Source organism: Branchiostoma belcheri, unplaced genomic scaffold (genome assembly GCF_001625305.1).
Source record: "Branchiostoma belcheri isolate BF01 breed outbred unplaced genomic scaffold, Haploidv18h27 scaffold4, whole genome shotgun sequence".
Classification (NCBI taxonomy): domain Eukaryota; kingdom Metazoa; phylum Chordata; class Leptocardii; order Amphioxiformes; family Branchiostomatidae; genus Branchiostoma; species Branchiostoma belcheri.
The window spans coordinates 2310419-2331946 of NW_017804020.1; the positions used below are offsets into that span (position 1 = coordinate 2310419).

General features: G+C 40.0%; 1 protein-coding gene and 1 pseudogene across 1 annotated transcript in view; one reads left to right on the forward strand and one right to left on the reverse strand.

Moving 5' to 3' along the window:
- The first annotated feature begins 170 nt into the window (after window positions 1-170).
- On the forward strand, window positions 171-11150 carry LOC109477033 (annotated as a pseudogene).
- A 1379-nt stretch (window positions 11151-12529) lies between these two features.
- Window positions 12530-21528, reverse strand: part of LOC109476896 (fibropellin-1-like) — a 37078-nt gene continuing 28079 nt past the window's right edge. The window contains exons 29-43 of the mRNA XM_019777912.1: window positions 20673-20783; window positions 19879-19989; window positions 19497-19607; window positions 19257-19367; window positions 18664-18777; window positions 18172-18285; window positions 17892-18038; window positions 17623-17733; window positions 17231-17347; window positions 15128-15240; window positions 14722-14933; window positions 14077-14226; window positions 13608-13676; window positions 13280-13321; window positions 12530-12805 (exon numbers count right to left, since the gene is read on the reverse strand). Of these exons, the coding sequence (XP_019633471.1) occupies window positions 12556-12805; window positions 13280-13321; window positions 13608-13676; window positions 14077-14226; window positions 14722-14933; window positions 15128-15240; window positions 17231-17347; window positions 17623-17733; window positions 17892-18038; window positions 18172-18285; window positions 18664-18777; window positions 19257-19367; window positions 19497-19607; window positions 19879-19989; window positions 20673-20783 (1883 nt within the window). The 3' untranslated portion in view covers window positions 12530-12555. The remainder of the gene's footprint in view (window positions 12806-13279; window positions 13322-13607; window positions 13677-14076; window positions 14227-14721; window positions 14934-15127; window positions 15241-17230; window positions 17348-17622; window positions 17734-17891; window positions 18039-18171; window positions 18286-18663; window positions 18778-19256; window positions 19368-19496; window positions 19608-19878; window positions 19990-20672; window positions 20784-21528) is intronic.

The window sequence follows — 21528 nt, forward strand, 5'->3', positions numbered from 1 at the left end:
CGCTTTCAATACGATTATCTCCGTTTACAAGCAGATATACCAACATCTTCATCATCATTACCACGTAAATTAAGCGTGAGGTAGATTTTAAAGTTTTAAAGTTCAAATTATCAAAAGGTTTTTAGATTATTCTACTATATCTGGATACTGTAAACCCTCTGGAGGAGCCTCATTGCTTGCGCCTGCGCCCCGGAACAGGTCAGACGACTGGAAAGAAATGGCGGGTCTTGGTCTGAAGGGAGTTTACGTCCCGGCCAGCCAACATACACTCTTCATCAGGGGGCTCCGGGGAGGCACGGACAAGGACGAAATCATGTGAGTTACCTCAGAATATTCCCAGAGAAGTGTTCTGTCAGTGCTGGCTTGTTTTTGGGGTGGCGTCGCTCTCTTGTTTGTAAACAAAACGCGCGCCAAATTTTGCTGTCACGCTGGGTGGGTGTCCATCTCATTGACTTCATAATAATATTTTCGTGCGTCCGTTCGTCCATATTAATTTCTTTAGGCACAAACTAGCTGGAAAATTTGTGACTCAATTAACGTTTTGACACATCCCTACACTGTCGCAGACGATTTTGAGGGGATGTTATATCTCAGGATGCAGCCGAGCTGTCCCATGTTTGCATCTGGCGGGAAACGGGAAGTCTGTTCTTTGTGTTTGTTGTTAGTTCCGCATTTTGGTGGCAGGAAAGAAAATTTGTCTCATAAATCATCATTTCACATGATCGCATATTGAACTGGTGGTCGATAACAGCTTAAAGACCCAAATGAAGAATTCAGGTTTGTTGTTTGTTTGTTGTGTTTGTTTTGTTTCAGAAGTTGTTTACATACTAGTATGGTTTGGAGGGGGGTAGCAGGGGATAGGATGCATAATATAAAGGAACACTACACTAACTTGACTAAGTAAAATTTTCAGCATAAATGGTAGATAAGCACAATGCAATCACATATTGGCTATATGAATGAACATTGTTTTTGTTTATTTATATCATTTGTACATGCAAATTCTTTGAAAAAAAAGTACATCTCAAGTTCAACAGCCCTTGGGTCACACAGTAGTGCAATCAATACAGCAGGGGGCTAGTCCACTGGTACTGTGGTAGATGCACTGTGCCTTCAATACATTGTAATGAGTACCCTGTATCTTTTATCAATTTATGAGTTAAATCTGGTCAAGGAGGTTAAAAAGCAAATTTAAAGCTCCTTGGTCCGGAGAAGTATGTTATGAGGTCTTTTTAAAATAACATCCTTTTTAATATTGTATACTGTTTATGTTTGACATGTTGAATTTATGATCCTATTTTTTCACCATTACACAATACAATTTTTTTGTCGGTGAAAAATCATTTTAACCAGAGATGGCCCTCAGAGAGAGAACTTCCTCGGACAGAAAATATACAGAAACTGCACTGTAGAAACAGACACAAAGGGAATAGTTCCAAGAAGTATCATAACGACATTTCCTTATTTTTTTATCTCTAATTTGGATTTAACTGGGAAAATTGATGCATGTGTCCAATTGAATATCTGTCCATATACAATGTAATCACAAATCTGTTAGCTAAAACTAAGTAAAAGACACCACCAATTGACTTTCCCTTGAACTGCATGTGACCATATATTTGTTTGGGGGGGGAGTAGTCCTGGTGTATGAGAATTTTTTCAAAGAAAAATGGCGAATTACAATAGTTGTGGATCTGTAATAATGATCTCAAGTGGGTTGACATCATTATGCAAATGTGAATGCAAATTTATTTTTGGGAATAAGTGCACCCAACCTGAAAAACTGGGTGCCCAAAAATTCTTTGGGGTGCACCATATAAGATGAATGTCAGCAAAAACTAACTATGTACTAAAAAGTACTATAACAATGATTTTATTGTCTATCTAACACTTTGTGTATATTATAATATACTTTTAACATTGTTACATAAATAAACCCACAAAAATATTTGGGTGCATTGATGCACCCACATAAAATATTTGGGTGCACTAAGGTGCACCATGCACCCAGTATTTCGAGCCCTGACCTTGGATTGCTACTTTCTAGTTCACATGGTCAGACTTTTTTACCAGCTCTAGTTCGAACAATATAAATGTCGTCTGTGTATATATGTTGGTCTTTCCACCTGTTGTTAGCTTCATGATGGAATGTACATTAATTTGATATTAATGAGCTGAGGTGGAATTACAGAGACATAATCAATAATTCATTTCTCAATAAGCACCCACATGCAACATGCAATTTGCAGGAATGACATTTCCTAACCCAAACAAAACAACTTTAAAGATATTATTTGTAATTGCATGTAGCATTTCTGATAAACGTGTAGTTCAATTTTGCAGTTGGGCTACTGCATTATTGATGTCTATATTTTACAATTAGATGTAATAAGTTGTTACTGTAAATCCTGAAACTTTCACAGTGGTTTTATTTTCTTGGTCTCTGCACCGTGAATTCATGACAAGTTGCAAACATGTCTCCCTTGTATGATTGCCATTGCCATACAACAGACTTGCTTCAAATGCAAATCCCTGTTCTGCAAAATAAAAGCCACCACAAAACTATGTAGTATTCCCTGATGTTGATTTCAAGTCAGTTACTTTATTTACCACGTGGCTGCTTTATTATATATGTGTGGGAATGAGGACATGTGGAGTAATTAGGTTTCCAATCAAGAATGTTTGCACGAATGTATGTTCTTTATACAAAGTCATTATATTCTACATAATATACGACATGGGTGATGAATAATCTACAGTTGTCCCAATGCATGTCAAAATTAGTCAACTCCAAATGCTCTCAAAGAAACTACGAACACTTTTTTCATTGCTGTGTGGTTGATGATGTCAGTATGCAGGTTATCATGATGGTAAATTAAAATTCAACTGTACAATTTAAAAGTAGTGGCACTTTTTACCATGCAAAATGTTCTAATGTTACAAACCTTAGTAATAAGTAGAGTCTTGAATCACACTTGTATGAATGGTTTTGTGTTTTTTTTTAATTTCTAGAGACTTCTTTACAAAGCATGGTGGAAAATGCTCCTATGACTTCTTCAAGCAGTCTGACAACAAAGAAGTCCTGTTTGTGGCCCTTCGCTTCCAGAGGAGAGACATTGCCAAGGAAATCTTCAACAAGTAAGAAACATGATCTGTATACCAAGGAGGTTTAAACCTTCTGGTGTATATAGATGTATTTATCATATTATATTACAATAATTGTAGAACTTAATGTGAAAAGCTTGAATAATTTTTATGTCATTATAATACATGTGTGTAAATTGTTTTCAATGGCTATGTTTTCAAAGTGAAAACCTCTTTCAAATTGCTCTTTTGATCCTAAAATTCTGTACACTAGTTGATATTATCTTTTTTTTTTCATCTTGAGGAATGATGTTTTTGTTGTTGTTTTTGTTGATTTCTGCACATGTATGATGTACATGCCTACACCACCCTTGAGCCTTCTTGCACAGTACATTGTCTCACTTATATTTTTACCAAACTGTAGCATTCTTGTAATTTTATAGTTATAGGTACATGACATGAGCAAAATATGCAGTTGCACGTGTAGTGGTCGGTTTTCACATGGCAGATAATTTTTTGCTTTAAATAAAATGCTATGTAGAGGGTACTCAAATATTCATTAAATGCTTGATGAATATTTTAAGTTGCCATTGAAGAGACCTGCCACCAATAGTGTGCTTTATGTTTAACCAACACTCCAGTCATATGACCAGGGTTATTGAGCTTTTGGTAGCTTGGTTTATGCTGTAATTTGTCTGGATCGGTGCATGCACGGGTGGTGTTTCAGGTAAAAATCCTTTGTTTTGATTTGGCATAAATTCAATTCCATAACTACTTAGCTTGCACAATTTTGTTTCGAATTGCACTGAAATTCGCTGTTGTTTATGGTTAATCTGTAGTGTCAATAGATACAATAGATTTACACGTGACATTCATGGAAAAGTGGTGATTTCAACACCTTCGTTGTGAACGTTGCACTCAAGAATTATATGCTCCTTGGTTTCTGAATGATTATTTGAACAAAGGCTTAAGGTACAATTAAATGTTTTATATTATGCTACTTGGTGTAGTACAGTCATAATTTTAAGTTTACAGCTAAAATTGTCATGGCTTTTATATGCTCAGTGCAACAATGATCATTGTAGGTAAAAAAAAAGGAGTAATAATGAAATGAGTCGTTTTCACACGAATTTTTTATCTACATGTATCAGTCAATGTTTTCAACTTCAAGTAGCCAAAAAATTTTCAAAACCCACCGAGTTGTGAAAACACTCAATAATTTTAGGACCTGACAGATCTCCTTTATTGTTGAAAGTGGAATATTTACCTTTTAGTTAAATATTTACCCTCAAGTTGAATATTTACCCGAGAAGCTTGTTAGCTCTTTCAGGTTATCAGGTAGGTATTTTGTGTTCCCGAGTGCATCTGCACATGCGAATGAAAAGAAAAATATACACCCCAATAAGCTTAACGTTGTCATGTCTTATGTGGCACACCGCCTTTGCAAAGTTCCCGGGATTGATTACGCATTGATTGCAAGTTGATCACGTCTCGAACAGGTTCAATGGTAAGGACGTTCTGGGCTCGCGAATCCGCCTGTCTTGGTTCAAGGATCTGCGAGCGGCCCGGGCTAAAGTACGAGGTCAGTACGCATGTGGGTGTGGGTATGTGTGTGTGGGGTGAAAGGTTGGTGTGTGCCCGCTGCTGACTTGGTATCACCTTCTGGAACTCTTCTCAACACGATCCCAGCAAATAAGGAATCATGAGAATCAGGAGGCAACGGTAAACAAAATTCTACCTTGGAAATATGATAATTATGTAGTGGGAAACAGTCTGATTGTGTGTTGGTTTGGCGGATACTTTGTTTTGACGGGCGTGGCAGTAAAAAACAAAACAGGATATGGGCTCGAGTCTGTGTTGTTTGCCTAAGCCCCGGAACTGCTCAAAGTTTACCACGCAGACCGTGGCGTTTGGTTGATAGACACTGTCGCAGTTGTTCCTTCAGATGCATATGTTATTGCATAGAGACTGGAGTGAAATTTTGATGTTTTTTCTAATTGTCTGCATTCTTATCACAGTGAGCTTAAAAAAATTCTCCAACCTGCATGAAATTGACTTGATAGCCCAAGTAAAGCTGTTTGAAAATATAGGCACTACGAAAATTTTAGGAGAAAGAAAAAACTGAATAACTGGCAATTGTTCAAGGTGTACATAAAGAACTGAAGCCGTAGTGGTGTTCAAAGGATCGTCATCAAAGCGCTATAGCGTGCTGACAAAAAATGGCTACACGACCCCACATTTTTTTCTGCTTGGCTGAGACTGGTCGAGAAATGTACAAACACGAAGCTAATACCAAGGACAGTAGGCACAGTGCTCATGCATGACCACATCCAACCTTCCCTTCCTATAACCTTGCATGCTGTCCCCCTTACAGGTACAATGGTAAGCTGATATTTGGATCCCGTGTTCAGATCTCTTGGTTTAAAGACTTCCGACGACATTCCTCTGGTCGGGGCCGATTTCAGTGGTGGCAGGGAAAAGGTGTCTATATGCTTTCGTGGCAAACTTCCTCTTTTTTTTCTTTCACCCCAAGCTAAGGGCATGCCATTGCATCCTACCAACACCAGCCATTTTACAGAGGTTATCTAAATAAACTGATCTGTTGCTCACATGGGTGGTGGTTTACCAAACATTAGAACGTTGACGAGTAGTTACATTTCCTGGTTGGTGATTGACGTCGGACAATGAAAGGCCTTTTTGGGGTGGAAGAAAAAAGCCAACAGGAAAAGTCTTTGTCTTCTGTTTTGTTTGTGACCTCTCGGCAACAAGGGGTGGCTCTCAACAGGTACATGTGCATGTTTTTGTATGCCTCAAATGTGTTATAAAGAGTTATTAAAAGCTACAACATTATTATGTTTAACTGTGTTTCAGGATCTAGAATGTGGTTGTTTCTATGTATTTTATGATGTAACCACCCCATAGAATTTGTACTATGATATTAAGCACGTTTTATTGTTTATTGCTAGTACTACATGTACAATTATTAACTGTACGTCTACCGTATTTTCTCCAATTGCGTACACCCTTTTAAAACCTTTCTAGTTGAGGTGGTGTTTTAGACACTAAAGTCGTCTTTCGATAGAAATTATCGTAAGGTTTTCGTTTTTAAGTCGTGTTCTAAAACCTTTGTGTTGAGTCCATTCTGGATGCTAAATATTCCAAAACTGTGCCTCAAAACAGCTTTTTGGCAAGCATCATCAGAAGGACATGTCTGTAAAACTAATCTGATCATGTAAAGTATGAACATTCGACATTCCAACCCACTTGGTCATGTTTAGCATTGCCCCCAAATCAAGCCTAGGGGTGCGTATGTTATAGGGTAAGTGCATACGCAACTGGAGAAAATACAAAAACACTTCCTCATACTGAGTCATTGTCATATATAATGCATAGAAGTTAATCCATTGAAATGACATTTCACCAGGTGCCAGTCCTAGTCCTATACACATGTACTAAATACAGACAGTATTAATATTATGTATGGACAGTTCAACACTGGTACAGGAATGCACTAAAATACTGTTTTAATTTCTTTAACGAATGTCTAGATCTAGATAATTTTATACAATCCACATGAGAAATCAATTTAATCTATATCTTTTAAGATATGTTACAAACTGAGGCAAAAGATTTTACTAAGTCAAACATTAGTTTTGTAATGCCTGTTGAGATACCCCTTGTGAAGCCAAGGCTTTAATTTCAAATTAACTATAACTATGGAATGGTGATTTAGTTCCTTCTAAAAGTGCTTGCCTTTGTACCTGTCTTGCCACTTTCTACCTGCACTTGTCCCATGAAACATCTTTGCACTGATCAATTTAACTGTCATGCATGATGCTGTCAATCAATTATGCTAATTCAACTGATGTGTTCTTGTGATTGGTTGCATGATGATTCATAACCAGGCAATGATCAATTTACTTTTTCTATTATAGTTGACCGTTAAGTTCTGTACTCTGAGCTCGATGTCTTCTAGATTAAATGTTTGAACTTATGATGATATGCAAGAAATGTTCTTGTGGGTGTCATACCTTAAGAATTAAGGTCATCTTTGCTAACTAGAATCAAGATTCTCGTTAGCAAAAATAGTTCTTAATAGAAGTTGAGAATTATTATCTGTCGGCAATATCTTCTGACTTAAGAACATTAAAAAAATCATGCCAAAAACTTATACATTCTTTTTATGATATGTAAAAAAAACTGTTGACCCAGAACATATCTTGAATAAATCCCTTGAGTGTATGCTGTGCTTGTTTCATGAAGAACCTTTTAAACTAAACTACCGGTCTTTGTTGTACTATAGAACAACACTTGAAGCGAGGGACTGCCATCCGAACCCCAGGCGCACACAACCTGTCTGGAGCCCGCGGCGCAGGGCCTATGGGCTTCAGGGAAAAGTCTGTGCTAAGACTGAGAGCAGCCGCCAACCCCTTCATACGGAAACCAGGTTATAGACAGGTCAGAACAAGTATCTTCATTCTTTCTATCATTCTGATTATTCTATGGACAGTTGCAATTTAGCAGTTTTATGCTGGGATAGGTTCTAACTTGTAGATCCTTGTTGACTGGCCTTGAAAATACTATGTGCATGAATATTACATATAGGATGAAAATTATTACCTTGATGTTGAAATCAGTCTTAAGAAGAAAAAAAAAGATTTTTTGAGCTTCAGAAATACCGGTATGTTTTCTACAAATTTCATCGATACAGGTATTGTGTAATTACAAAGCCATACTTTTTGCACTTCTGCATTGTCTACAGTGTCAGTCATCTTAGGTTACTTTAGGCCACACCAATTTAATTTGTTGGTTCTCGGATTCGCCTCTTCGATTTTTTCTGATTTGCAAAAAAAAAAAAAATTTGATTCTGGTCCTGAATGAACTGAAAAATGCTCATGTTTTGTCCCCCAACAGTTGAGGAAAGTCCTTCCTAGTTGTTACAGTTTTCCCATCTGTCATTGCAGTGGTTTGATTAAAAGTTCAAAATTCAATGTTTAAATTTTAACCCAGCCTTTTGTGTTGACTTCATGGCTCATTTTGTAGCATTTAAGCCTATAACAGGATGCCTAGACCTGTTTTTATTTTTATTTTTTTCGCCCTGTCGCTTCATATTTTTTCTGAAAAAATCCGAGAACCAACAGATTAAATTGGTGTGGCCTTAGTCCCATTTTAAAATGGTTTACAAACTACAACTCAGGACCTGATGTTACATGAACATTCTACTGTATTGGAAATGGAGCAAGCTCTCTTGGTTTGAAATTGTACTAATCTTCATTGGTTGTACATGTGATGCTGATTTCTGTGAAATATTTGAGTGCTCATTGACTATGGCAGTGATTTGTCATTTTTTGTCCCTGTGTCTGTTGTCTGTGCATGTGTGGGGTACATGTTTTGCTGAAGGATGCTTGACTCCATAACTAAGGTAACATGACAGTAGAGAAGACTGTTGGTGTGTGTTCTGCAGGCGAGGAGGAGCTATAGCCGCAGCCGGAGCCGCAGCAGGAGCCGCAGTAGGAGTAGTGACCAGAGGGTGAGTCTTCAGGATGTAGATGGCACTGGGGACTGATCATTTCAAGGAAACAAATCAGAATCAAATTACAAAGACAAATCACACTGGCAGTTGTGGACTTTTCTTTTGTTAGGAAATATGTGAAATGATTGCTCTTGTGTTGCTTGTTTTTCTACAGTTCTCTTCGGGAGAAGAGGAGATGTACAGAGCGCATTCCCACTCCCGGTCTCCCAGCTCACGGCGCACGCATTCCAGCCACAGCCCCGAGCGAAGACGCCAGCAGTCCCCGCAGAAGCACCGCTCGCTGACCCCGGTCAAGCACCGCTCGATGACGCCGACCAGCCACCGGTCAGTGTCGCCGCAGCGTTACCGCTCCAGCGCCACCCCTCCCCGCCACCACTCGGCCACCCCTCCGCAGCACATGGGCGTGGACCCGTCGCGCCACCACAGCATGTCCCCCATGCGGCAGCACTCCCCCACCTCCCCCCACCCCCACCCCGGGGACTACATGGAGCAGTACAGCCCCAACATGCAGGCCATGGGGAAACGGTCGCGCAACTCCAGTCTAACCAGGGACCACTCGCCCAAAAGGCTACGCAGCGGTAGCTACGGGGACTACATTCCTGAAAGCACGATATCCCACCCTCCTGCAGCAGGCGACATGGCGTCCACCTCGGGCATGTTTGCATCTCCCAGCGCAAACGCCGGCCCGTCCCAATTCTCCCAGTCCCCCCTGAAGAGGAGTGTTTCCCCAGACCGCGGGGGGACAAGCATCCAGGACATCAAGCGTGGCCTCACCACTAGAACGCCGCCTCGGACGGCTTCAACCTCCACGCCATCCACGCCCAGTAATTCCCACCCGTCTGGATCCGACTCTGCAGAAACCCCTCCAAGTCACCAAAACAACCCGCAAAGAAGGCTGGCAAAAACTCATCTGCACCCAAAACTGGGTCAAAGAACAACAGTGGGAAGGCGTCCCCTCCACCGACGTCCAAAAAGACGGCATCGGAGGGGAAGGGCGACGACAGTTCAAGCACGAGGTCCAGAAGTGCTTCTGGGGGCAAGGCTGGGTCCAAGACACTGAGCAAGGAAGACCTACTGCTGAAGCAGATCAGGAAGAAGAGAAGGGAGATCGAAGAGGTTTGTTTCCTCAATCACGTACGATTTCTCTCCCTTTAAGCCTGACTTAATTGTTCTCTTGAAGGCTAAGCCCACCCGACGGTTGCTACCCATCACTGGTTCACTTGTACTTTGCACAATATTGATATGCATCACTGATTTTTGCTTGTGTATGGAGCAATTGTCATCAATTTTTTTAGTACTAGGGCATAAAATGTCTAATGTTTAATCAGAGACATTTGGTTGGTTAACAGAAGGGTCTTATTCTTGATAGTGTAAAGTTGGACTTGACTGTTTTATTTTAATATGACGTATAACTGGTTTGACTGTACTATCTCTTCCTTCAACAGGCCTACAGACAGGACTGTGAGACAATTGGAACTGTCTGCAAGATGCTTATAACGTGAGTGCTTCATACACAAATTTGCAAGAAGAGGGGTGTGCAAGGGGTGATTGTTAGCGAAATATTCCACTATACCGGGATTTGGTAAATCTCTATTTTAGCTCCTGACCTGTATCAAAAATGACAACACTGCTATTCTGTACATGGGTGCATAATGCTCTCAATCTTTTCTCTATGGAAGTTGAATTTTGACAAGTTTGTTTGGACTCGAGGATTAAGTGCCAGGTACAATGTTGAACTTGACATTGTTTGAAGTCCATTAGATAACTGTAAGATGTCCTAGGATACATGTATGATGTATGTGTAAGATGTGTGGCATTTATTACATTACTATTGAAAACATGGTAGTTGAACGTGCATGATATCTCTGAAAGAAAGTAATTCTTTGCATGTATCCACTACAAATTCTGCTACAGGAAAGACCCAACTATAGAAGAGAAGCTGTCACCTGCACTGAAGGAGTGTCTTAAAGATCTGGGTGATCGCTGCATTCAAGAGCTGAAGGATGCTATCAAGACCATGGAAGAGAAGTCAAACAATTAGGGTTTGACAGTAACACACTTAGTCTATTCTGTTGTAGGTCCTTAATATGATCTCAATACGTAGGGGAGAGCTAGACATTATTTGTTGCTTTGATTTTGATTTAGGCATATTATTTTTACTCGAGAAATGTATGGAAATAGTGTTGTGGGTGGTCATTCTGGTGTACATTTCATTGTTCTTGTTTTTTTTGTTTGCAACATTTAGAAGTGAGAAAAATCTAATGATAAGTCAATGGTAGGTTAAGCAGGCTGTTGAAGAATATGATCAGAAAAATACATGAAAAAGTTTTATACTCTGTGAAGAAGTACATGTACAAAATATGCAAACCTGGAGATTGGTATGACTATGTGTTATGTGTCTACATGTAAGGAATAAGAATATGATACCACATACATGCGGTATACATGCACATCTACATGTACAGACAGAGAATTCAAAGTAGCTCACACTTATAAGTACAAAACACAGTACAGTCAGTACCTCTGCAGTCTACACTTTGCCAGTACTTTTCAAACATTTCCAGTTCTGTGCAGGAACTTCTATAGGTAATCTGGTGCCATAATTCAAATGTAGCATGTTTAAAGAAGTAACCAGCAAAAAAAAAGTGTACAGTGTTTTGTACATGTCCAGGTTTTACTGTATCTTTTGCACCACATTTCAAACTTGGAAAGTGCAGGCTACTTTTTCAGTCTTGACTAGATGTTTTAGGATACCAGAAAATAACCATAGCCTGGGATTTCAAAGTAAGAAAAGGTGTAGGATATTCAGTATTTGTATATGCATGGTAATAATGACCCCTTAATCAATGGTACAAAGCAAATATGGATATAGTGGTACAAGGTTGGCTTTGTCAGGTAAACTGTATAGATTCTGGTATGCTTAGTGTAAAAATTCTTGTACATTAACAAAAGATTTAGCTATAGCTAAGAAAGAAAACATACATTTGGTGGCTGCTACAGTCTTTAATGGGTCCTTTGTGCTGCAATTTATGCAAGATGTAGACAAACATGTTAGATAAAAAATGATGTACAATTTCAGGATTGGGTGGGGTTTGGATCAAAATTTGCAACTATTGCAAATATTGCTGACTAATAATGTTTGGTATAACTTTGGGTGTAGATATTCTCATGTAATGGTATTGGAGCTTTTCAATATAAATTTTGATGAGGACATGTAGTTAATTGTGAACGGATTTGAGGCAGTATTTACAATGCAAGACTGTAAAAGTACAGTTACTGGTGAATCTTTGCTCTAAAACCTTTGATGATTATTTGCCATTGTATTGTATGCTTTTGCACATGTGCTAGCCCGTGAACTTTTTGGCGATGCCTTAGGGGCGTAGGCATTTTTTTACTGATGCATGTATATCCGCTAGTGAACATGTGATGACAACAGTGGAAACTAAAAAAAGGTAATTTTTCTTACCAGTGCATGATACCTGGAATGGTGTTCCCTTACTTCAATCATGTTTGAACTAATGCTACTGCTACATGAACATCTATAGCTTGAAATAAAGAACTACTGGAAGAATGATTTGCAAGATTCAATGTTCCCTAACATCAGAAGAGTGATAGTTTTGTACTATGACTGGCAAGAAATTGCCAATCCTGCTGAGTTTAGCATTAAGTGTTACCAGGAACCCCCATGCAGACCCTTTTTTCGGACTGGATAGGTTTTCCCGCCTCCAGGACTGGACAGGTTTTTCCGCCAACCCGTCTATAACACCTGTTAGTCAGTATGCCTCAAAGGATATTCCTTTAGCTATAATATAGGGTTGTCTAATATCTGTCAAGTGCATCTGTTAATAATGTTTTTTCTTGCTCAGTCTGGCAAAAATGTTCGGTGACGGTATTGTCAATTCTTAGCCGATATTTTTTTTGGGGGGGGGGGCAATTTATCAACACATTCCATCCTGGGACATTTCCTCTTCTGTCAGGTCCAGGTCCTGAAATTCTGTCAATACGCCATCTTGGAATCCTGTAGATTCGCCATCGTGCAGTTCTGTGGATGCTCCATCGGAGTAGAAGTCTGTCGATGCGGCGTCTTCGTTGTCTGTAACTCCGCCGACTTGAAGCTCGGTCAAACCGCTCTCTTCAAAATCCGTCAGCCCGGCATCTTGGAGTTCATAGGCTGTGGAAGTGCCCTGCCTGGAAATTTACATGTTGTCTATATTATTGCTTTCACCTAGACGGCTAGGCTTTTGGTAGCATTTGTATGTAAAGTATACATGTGTATGTTTGTTTGTATTTATGTATGTGTGTCATGGATGTAAATGGCTAAATAGAAAGTAGTAAAGATCACTGCGTATGTTGTATAACTGTGGTATATTGCTTTAAAGACAGCAGTCACAATTCCAATACTTAACGTTAGATATCCCATCAGTACCAAGGACAGCACCAGAGCTTTATATGTGTTGATGTCACCTCTACATCATTAGATTTTGGGCTCCCTATCTAGGGGCTTGTCATGATACTACAGCAGAACTCCTTGTACATTTTCACAAAGGATTATGTAGTATAAAATAGGAGTCGTATTAACAGTTCCACAGCTATCTTATGGTGCTTACATATTTAGAATAGTTGAAGATGATCCACATGAGATATTGATTTTTCCACACTTACCCTTCGTAAATGGGGTTCGTAACCTTGCGTTGACGGCTTTCCCTGGAAATGCCAAGGTATACGTATCCTTGTTGGAAAGTGTATTGACACATGCATCGTATACAATCTTCTTAAATAGTATCTGAAATATTTAGCTTGTAGTTTCCGATCTATTTGTTCTGATCTTCTTAATACAATGAGTTGGAGAAGAACAATAATCAAATTCTCAACAAATTGGTTGCGATATAAAAGGCCTGCTAGAAACAAAGGAACTTAACAAATATTTGGTTCTTATGTCTGTGTGCTCATACATGCAGTTCTGAACAAAAATGATTGATATATGACTCACATGCTGCTGCGTCTGCTGTAAGGGTCAAACTGGTCATACTCCTTCTTTAGTCGCCAGGACCATTGCTTGCTGCGGAACACAAACAAATAATAGTGTGTCATTCAACAAAACATGCTTTTGAATTTACCTTTCTCAATTTTGTATCAGTTCTGATGTTATGCAAAAAATTCAACTACTGATACCAATGTCTATTTTTGCCTTAAGGTATAGTAGATAATTAAGGGTTAACGACCCGCCCCTAGGTGTATATCCTGGTCATTTCCTATAACCACCGATTGAACCTCTGAGTGAGCAAAGCGAGGTGTTTATGGATTTAAACCTCATCACTTGTGAGATCATTATTCACCACTGGTAAGGCTATGGCGTCATAGCCAAGATGAAGTGGAGACTTCTGATTGGCCGACGTCTTCTGACTATATGATAATGGTAGATGATCTAACAATGCGTTGATGCAATTGGCATGACTTACTTCCTTTGACTTTTAACCACAACGAAAAGACAACAGACGAGTAGGAGGATAGCAGCAGCTACGCCCACGATGGTGTAGGTAACCCAGGACTGCCACTGCTCAGGGGGAGTCTTCTCTACACAGGTGCTGCTGCCGTTACCCAGCATGCATCTGTAACAATGTCCTCATCACAAGCATATCCTTATGCCTTCAAAGTGTGCTGATACACATCCAAACTATAAAACATGGGGTCCTGTCATTACATAACTACCTACATGTTGAAGTGATGTTGTAAACACATAAGCCTCATCACAAAGATATCCTTAAGCCTCCAAAGTGTGCTATAACGCATTCAAACTATAAAAAATGGGTCCTATAATTACATAATTACTCACACGTTGAAATGATGCTGTGAACACATTGGCCTATTCGATCGCAGCCATCTTAGACCATTTAAGATTATCTTGAAAGTTCATCTGTGTCGGTAGAAGTCACTATGAAGGAAGGAATAGGACTTGCCCAAATTTTCGACTGTACAACTTCAGTCTTAAGATTGTTTTAACTAGGCTTAGGCAGGGAATGGGGAAGGAGGAACTAGAAGATAACCGGTAATGTAAATGAAGCCTTGATCATGGGTGCTATCAGAAAATTTGAAGATGAACTCACATTGAATCCACCTGGATCCCCAAAGCACTGCTCAGTACCGTGTTGTTCCTTAAGACAGAGACAAGTGCCTCCTGTACTCCCACACCTGTCACAGTTGTGTTCTGGCGGAAGTGAACATCATACTCTGCAATAACACTGCCCGCACGGAACCTGGTTATCACCACATTGATGATATCTTGCCCAACAGAAGTTTGGTTTAGGCAAGACCATATCTGTAAAGGCAAAATAAGAAATTATCAAGTCAGGAAGTTTTCTTCATAGAATTTCAATATGTCTGGAGTTAGTTATTTCTTTGGTTCGGTAATACATCAATTGTCGAGCTTACAATCACAGTTTGAAGTAGGTCTATTCTCAACTCGCATAAATGAATAAAACCTCTTTAGAGTCTGAAACACATAAAACTTACTGTTTCTGAAACTTCAGATGCTAGAGAAGTGAAGGTGTCAGAATTCCGATCACTCAGCTCATTGGTGAACACTCGGTTATCCATGGTCAGTTGAAAGGAATATGTGGGTGGACCTGCATGTAATACAGGTAACATACATGCATGATATATGGCACGGAAGATAGATTATTCACTAGAAAATCCTACATTATCATTTGACCTCGTGAAGACTAATGCTTCACCATGATATATAGACTGGTTTATTTGCAGAAACACATACTTCATACATACATAGTACAGTAGGTTAGAAGCTTTTTGCAGCCAAAGGCTGAATTGAGAAGCTTTTACAAATTTTTAAAAAATTACATGACTAATACATAATATATATACATAAAAAGTGCCTTGAGAGGCATTAAACACCACTTATACGCTAGAATAATACACATTTATGCTAAAATTACATCATACAACTTCTGTTGGCAAATTACTTAGGTACAACTGACAATAATAAAAAAGTACAATTACATCATGTGCAACAACATAAAATGAAATCTACTGTATGGCAAAGTTATTCAGTATGTTCAGCATTGTGGGGACAGGACTGCATAAATATCTTTTTGTCCCAATGGGTGGTTTGTAGCGCCGTGTTTGCCTTAGCTGCATGTTGTGTGAGTGGTTACTAACTGGGGGTAGCCAGGGGGCGTGCCTAGACCTAGTGGCTGAAAGGGCAAAGGCCCGGCACAGGGTCAGTCTCCGTTCAGACAGACGTTGGAGGTCAAGAGTTGACAGGGCCTCGGAATACGAGTGATAGCTTCTACCCAGCATGATTCTGCATGCCCTTTTCTGGATTTTTTCTATGCTGTCAGATTGTTTTTTGTGATACCCGCATTCCAACAGGGCGTGGCATATTCAACTATTGGTCGAATATACCCACAATACACTGTGACAAGGTCAGAGCTTGGGAGGCCAGCTCGACGCAGCCTACTTAATAAGTATAACCTTCTACTGCCCTTGGACACCATGGCGTCAACTTGATCAGACCACCGTAGGTCAGAGCGTATGTGCAAACCAAGTAACCTTGCTTGTGTAACTATGCTAAGTGGCTGACCTCCGAGAGTCAGTGGCTGCATTACTGGGGGGGTTCTCATGAAGCAGAAATACATTGCTTTACATTTTTTGGGGTTAAGTAACATGGAGTTCGTTTCGGCCCAGGTGTCCAATGAGTCAAGGTCAGTCTGAAGTTTAGTTGGGGTTGACACAGTTCTAACTTCTCCCAGGTTCATGTCATCGACATACTTCCAGTGTGGATTATTAGTATTAGGTTTTGCGTCATTGATCATGGCGAGGAACACCAGTGGGCCCAGTAGAGTACCTTGGGCCACTCCACACGTTAGTGTTTCCCAGCTCGATATAGAGTCCTGATACCTAACACGCTGCCTTCTGTTTGACACAAAACTACAGAGCCAGGGGATCAGTGAGGGTCTTGTGCCCATGGATATAAGTTTGTTAATGGCAGTGGTGTGACAGACTCTATCGAATGCTTTCGAAAAGTCAGTTAGTATTAATGTGCCAACAGTGCTTTTCCTCTCAGCTCCCTCATAGAAGAAATTTAGGAGGTCTATAAGACAATGAGTCGTTGAGCAACGCTTCATGTTACCAAACTGCTTTATGTCTACGTTAGGGAAGATGTCCGAAAAAAATCCATGTGCTGATAAAACCCTCACAGATCTTGGCAAACTGTGCGGTCAGTGAGATTGGCCGGATCTTGTTCAAGTCCGCTGGGTATTCCTTAGGCACTGGGATTACTGTGGCATCACGCCACACTTCAGGGACCCTGCCCTCTCTCAATGAAGTGTTTAGTATATCAGTTAGGGGGGTGGAGAGTTCGTATGCGAACTCTTTGATTAATTAATGAGTTAGCTAATCGAGAAATAACTGCATTAGTAGCCAAAGATAGCCAAATATTCAATTCAATTCATTCTTTATTTCAGGCACAGGGCCCATATAAACATAAGGCAAAATACACAATACAGGTATGTACAGTAAATTAAAATGCAATTGTGATGAAAAGTCTATCTTCAAATGTTGGCTATCCTGGACAATGCCTAAGTGTCATTGCTGTACCTTTTTCACAGTTGATGCCAGTCCATCCCTTGTCACATGTACAGATGTAAGTACTGACACCATCGGTACAGGTTCCGTATGAGCCACAGGGGGAGGAGGCGCAGTCGTCAAATATTTCTGGGTTGTGTGAGAGGAACAATTGTAAAGTGCTTGGATAAATGAAGTAGACTGATCCTGTCTATCACAGTTAGACCAATGATGGCGTGGCAGCTAGCTGTTCGACCAATGAGAGAGTGGCTGCATGTCCATCGAATATTTGCTTTTAATGCTTGTATTTTGCATTTCCTATCGGTATTTTTTTTCAATAAAGAAGCGATGAAACTATTTCTTAAAATAAATTTATTGTCTTTTTAAACTCAATCCTTGGCACATACATTGTAGTGCACTCTGACCTTTTTCACAGTTTTCTCCTTCCCAACCGGAGTCACAACTGCATACATATCTGGCCAAATCGTCTTTACATTCACCATGCTGACAAGGACTGGAACTGCACTCGTCAATTTCTGGAGAGAGAAGATTATGCTCAAGTAGAAAAAACACATTCACTGATAAACTTAATTGTTAGAATCACAGGGTCAAAGGCATTTGCCATGTTGGAAAAAAATTAAGTATTTAAAGGTTATGCATGCGAAGTGAAGCAAAACTAGCAATGTACATGTACCTAAACTGCAGTATGTCCTGTTCCAGCGCCCATCACAGGTGCAGGTGTAGTTGTTCCCGCTGTCAGAAGAGTTGACAGGGGCAGTTGTGTTGTACTCACCAACAGAAGAGTTGACAGGCACAGTTGTGTTGCATTCACAATTTACGTCTGTAGAACAGTATTGAAGTAGGGATAAGGCTGTTAATTTTTTAAAGATATCTTAGCCACTGTGTACTGTGTACCTTTGATTTACATCTAGTTTAACATTTACACGTAACCGAAGATTGAGATAACCTTGTACCTTCGTAGTATATAACCAAGTCTGTCCATCCAGGGTCGCAGACACACGTGTAGTTATTGTGGAGATCTTTGCATGTTCCATGGTTACACAGGTTGGAGCCACAGTCATCAATACCTGTGCGACAATACACATTAGAATAAGGAACGTACAATTGACATGACAATCTCAGAAATGGGCACAGAGAATACGATCTTTAGAAGGGGTCAAAATCCTCGATTCTGAATCGGATTTTCTTTGCAAGAGCAGTGAAGGAGTCGGTCTATATTAGAGCTCACAGACCTACCCTGAACAGAGACGGGGGCGACACAAGTTATCTGGCATACTACTATGGTACCGTGTCTCTGATATCATGTTCCAAGAGTAGACGGGTCCATTCAGTGAACAAAGTTGACGGAGTCAGCCGAAAATTTGGGGTAAGTCCCAATTCATTCTAGTGTTGACAGTATAGTTTAATCTTTACTTCATACAGAGAATACAAGTTGTGTTCCTTACTTTGGTTGCAGGTACGGTTGTTGGTCCATCCCTCCTCGCACACACAGAAATAGCTGCCGTCATGGTTTGTACAGTTGCCGTTTATACACGGGTCCAACTTACACTCGTCAACATCTGTGTAAATGTGAGAATGTTCAAGAGAGTTACAAAGTGCGTTGTACTGTAGGGTAGAATTGAGTTACAAACTATGGTTTTATTCTCGAATGTTTTTGTTCATATACTCTTAAGCAGAGGTTTGGGCTTTGGCTTATTTTTCTTTCGAGTTTTAGGCATCTCCATCCGGCTTTCTGTTTGGTACTGGTATCTTTTTACATGTAAATGGATACTGTCTCGCCAATTTGATGGTGTCTTGCCAATTTGATGGTGTCTCGCCAATTTGATACAGCTTGGCCAATTTGATACTGCTTGACCAATTTGATATTGCTTTACCAATTTGATACTGCCTGGTCAATTTGATACTGCCTGGTCAATTAGATAATGTGTTGCAGTCACCAAAAGATCTGTTTGGAGGTTATTGTTCACCTGCAAGTAGAAGGAATTAATCCATTTTTTAATTGAGCAGAAGCTGAGAGTCTGTAAGAATGCTAACGTACCTTCGTTGCAGGTATCGCCTGTCCATCCCACGTCACAGTAACAAGTGAAGCCGTTTACTTCATCCAGGCATTTTCCATACTGGCATGGGTTGGGTTCGCACTCGTTAATATCTATGTAAATGATAAAATATACTAATGATGTTATGGCCTTATTAGTACAATGTAGATGTTCCTTGATAATATCAAAGTTAGGTCTCACATCAATGCATGTACTATCATTAACCTCTGAAGTACGTATACCTTGATTGCAGGTGTAGCTGGTCCATCCTGGCTCGCAGGTGCAGTTGTATCCATTCACCTGGTCATTGCAGGTGCCATGTTGGCAGGGGTTGGAGGCACACTCGTCGACATCTGTTGTAGAGAAAACAAGGAATGGCAAATGTCGGGTTGTGTTAGTTGATCTTATGCTATTAGAGAAGAAATGATTCTATCAAGCAGAAATGTAACTATGAAGATTTTCACATGGCATCAAATTAGTGCTTAATCTAACAAACAAACTAACAAACAAACATTCTTTTCAACAGTTGAGGGGTAGTTGAAGCAGAATAGCGTACAATGGGTCTACAATAACATAGACTAAAGGGCTCCGCCCCTCAGGCGTAGCCAAAATGATCATAAATACCGATATCACATTCAGTTCCATCCCATCCCGCTTCGCATGTGCATGTGTAGCCGTTGAACAGATCAGTACAGTTGCCGTGGGGACACGGGCTGGATTCACACTCATTAAAATCTGTGAAAAGTTTGTAAAAATCCTTAAAATGTTCTTAGAAAATACAGGTTTGGGTAACATAGGATAGGTAACATAGTTAACAAAGGATATGATATTCTTTCACAATTAAGAATGTCTCTTAAACTGTAAAAAGCAATGGGGACCTATTTCTTATAAATGGATGAATGGTTTATTACCAAGTGGTGTATGGTATATAAAAGCTGAATTGCGCAGTGTCCAATATCCTAGTGAAGCACAAGGAAAGCACAAGTGAAGTGACGTCTTGGACATGCATTATAAAACAGTTACGCTTCAAAATTTAGTATATCAAAGTTTAGTAGTGTAGTAAATATTGAACTATACCGGAATTTCTGATTGCACAGATGATAGCAAATGCAATGGTCGTATGATACGTATCTTATCCATTACTTCGTAGTACTTAAAAGAAGACAAATCAACATCAAATAAGTAAAATAACCTCATTCGCAGACTTGCGGGGCGGTGGTGTTGATTTTTTTTCGGGGAGCGACGCCACTTGGGCCGGGGATGGTTTTACCGCCAAGGGAGTTTGCCGGGGAAAGAGTCCCCCTCCCCCCCCCAAAAAAAAATCTCAGCTCCCTGGCAAACTCACGTCGCTCCCCGAAAAAAAAATTAACGCCGCAGCCCCACAAGTCTGCGAAGGAGGCTAGAAGAAGTGACCAGACCTGCGTTACACGTGACTCCGGACCACCCCGCGTCACAGTGACAGGTGAACTGCCCCACTCCGTCAGCACAGGTACCGTGCATACACGGGCTGGACGCGCACTCGTCAATATCTGTGGAGCACATAAGAACCACTCATTACTTCGCTATAAGGCCATGTTGATTTGATTATATGGATGACATCCGCACGCGCATGAATTTTAGGCCGTTTCCAAAAAAAAGATTTCAACCATGCTGTAAATAGTACAAAGCAGTTGCAAAATGAGCAAATATATACCATAAGTTGCGAAAAAAAATATTGGAAAACAATGTCGTAGAATGCCAAAATCGAACAAAAAAAGACAAAAATGTAAAGAAATGAATTTGAAGAGTAGATTCGCCAAACCATACTTTGTGTCATTTGGTCAACCTTCATGACCACGTAGATTTCATAATGAAAGCAACTTTTTTTCTGCAAAACTTTTTTTTTATTTGCGCGCGCGCATCAGTTTTGAGGTTCCCAGGGGATGTCATCCATATAATCAAATCAACATGGCCTAAGGCCACACCAAGTAAATTTTATGGATGACGTCCTTTGGAGACCCTAAATCTAATGCGAGAGGGCAAAAAAAAAACAAGAAGGGCCCTAAAAAACAAGATGCCTAGATTAGAAATAAACTAAGAGACGACAAATGTTAGGACACAAATTGAATGAGGTGACACAGTGTAACAAGCAAGAAGTTATTCATCATCAAAAAAGCAATGAATCAGGTGGAATAGCAGTTATCGTACTGTCCTGTTTCTTTCATCACATTTTTTGCAGGCCTGCAGAAACAAAGCATGTGCTCTTTACCCATTTCACGTTACGGGTTTCACATC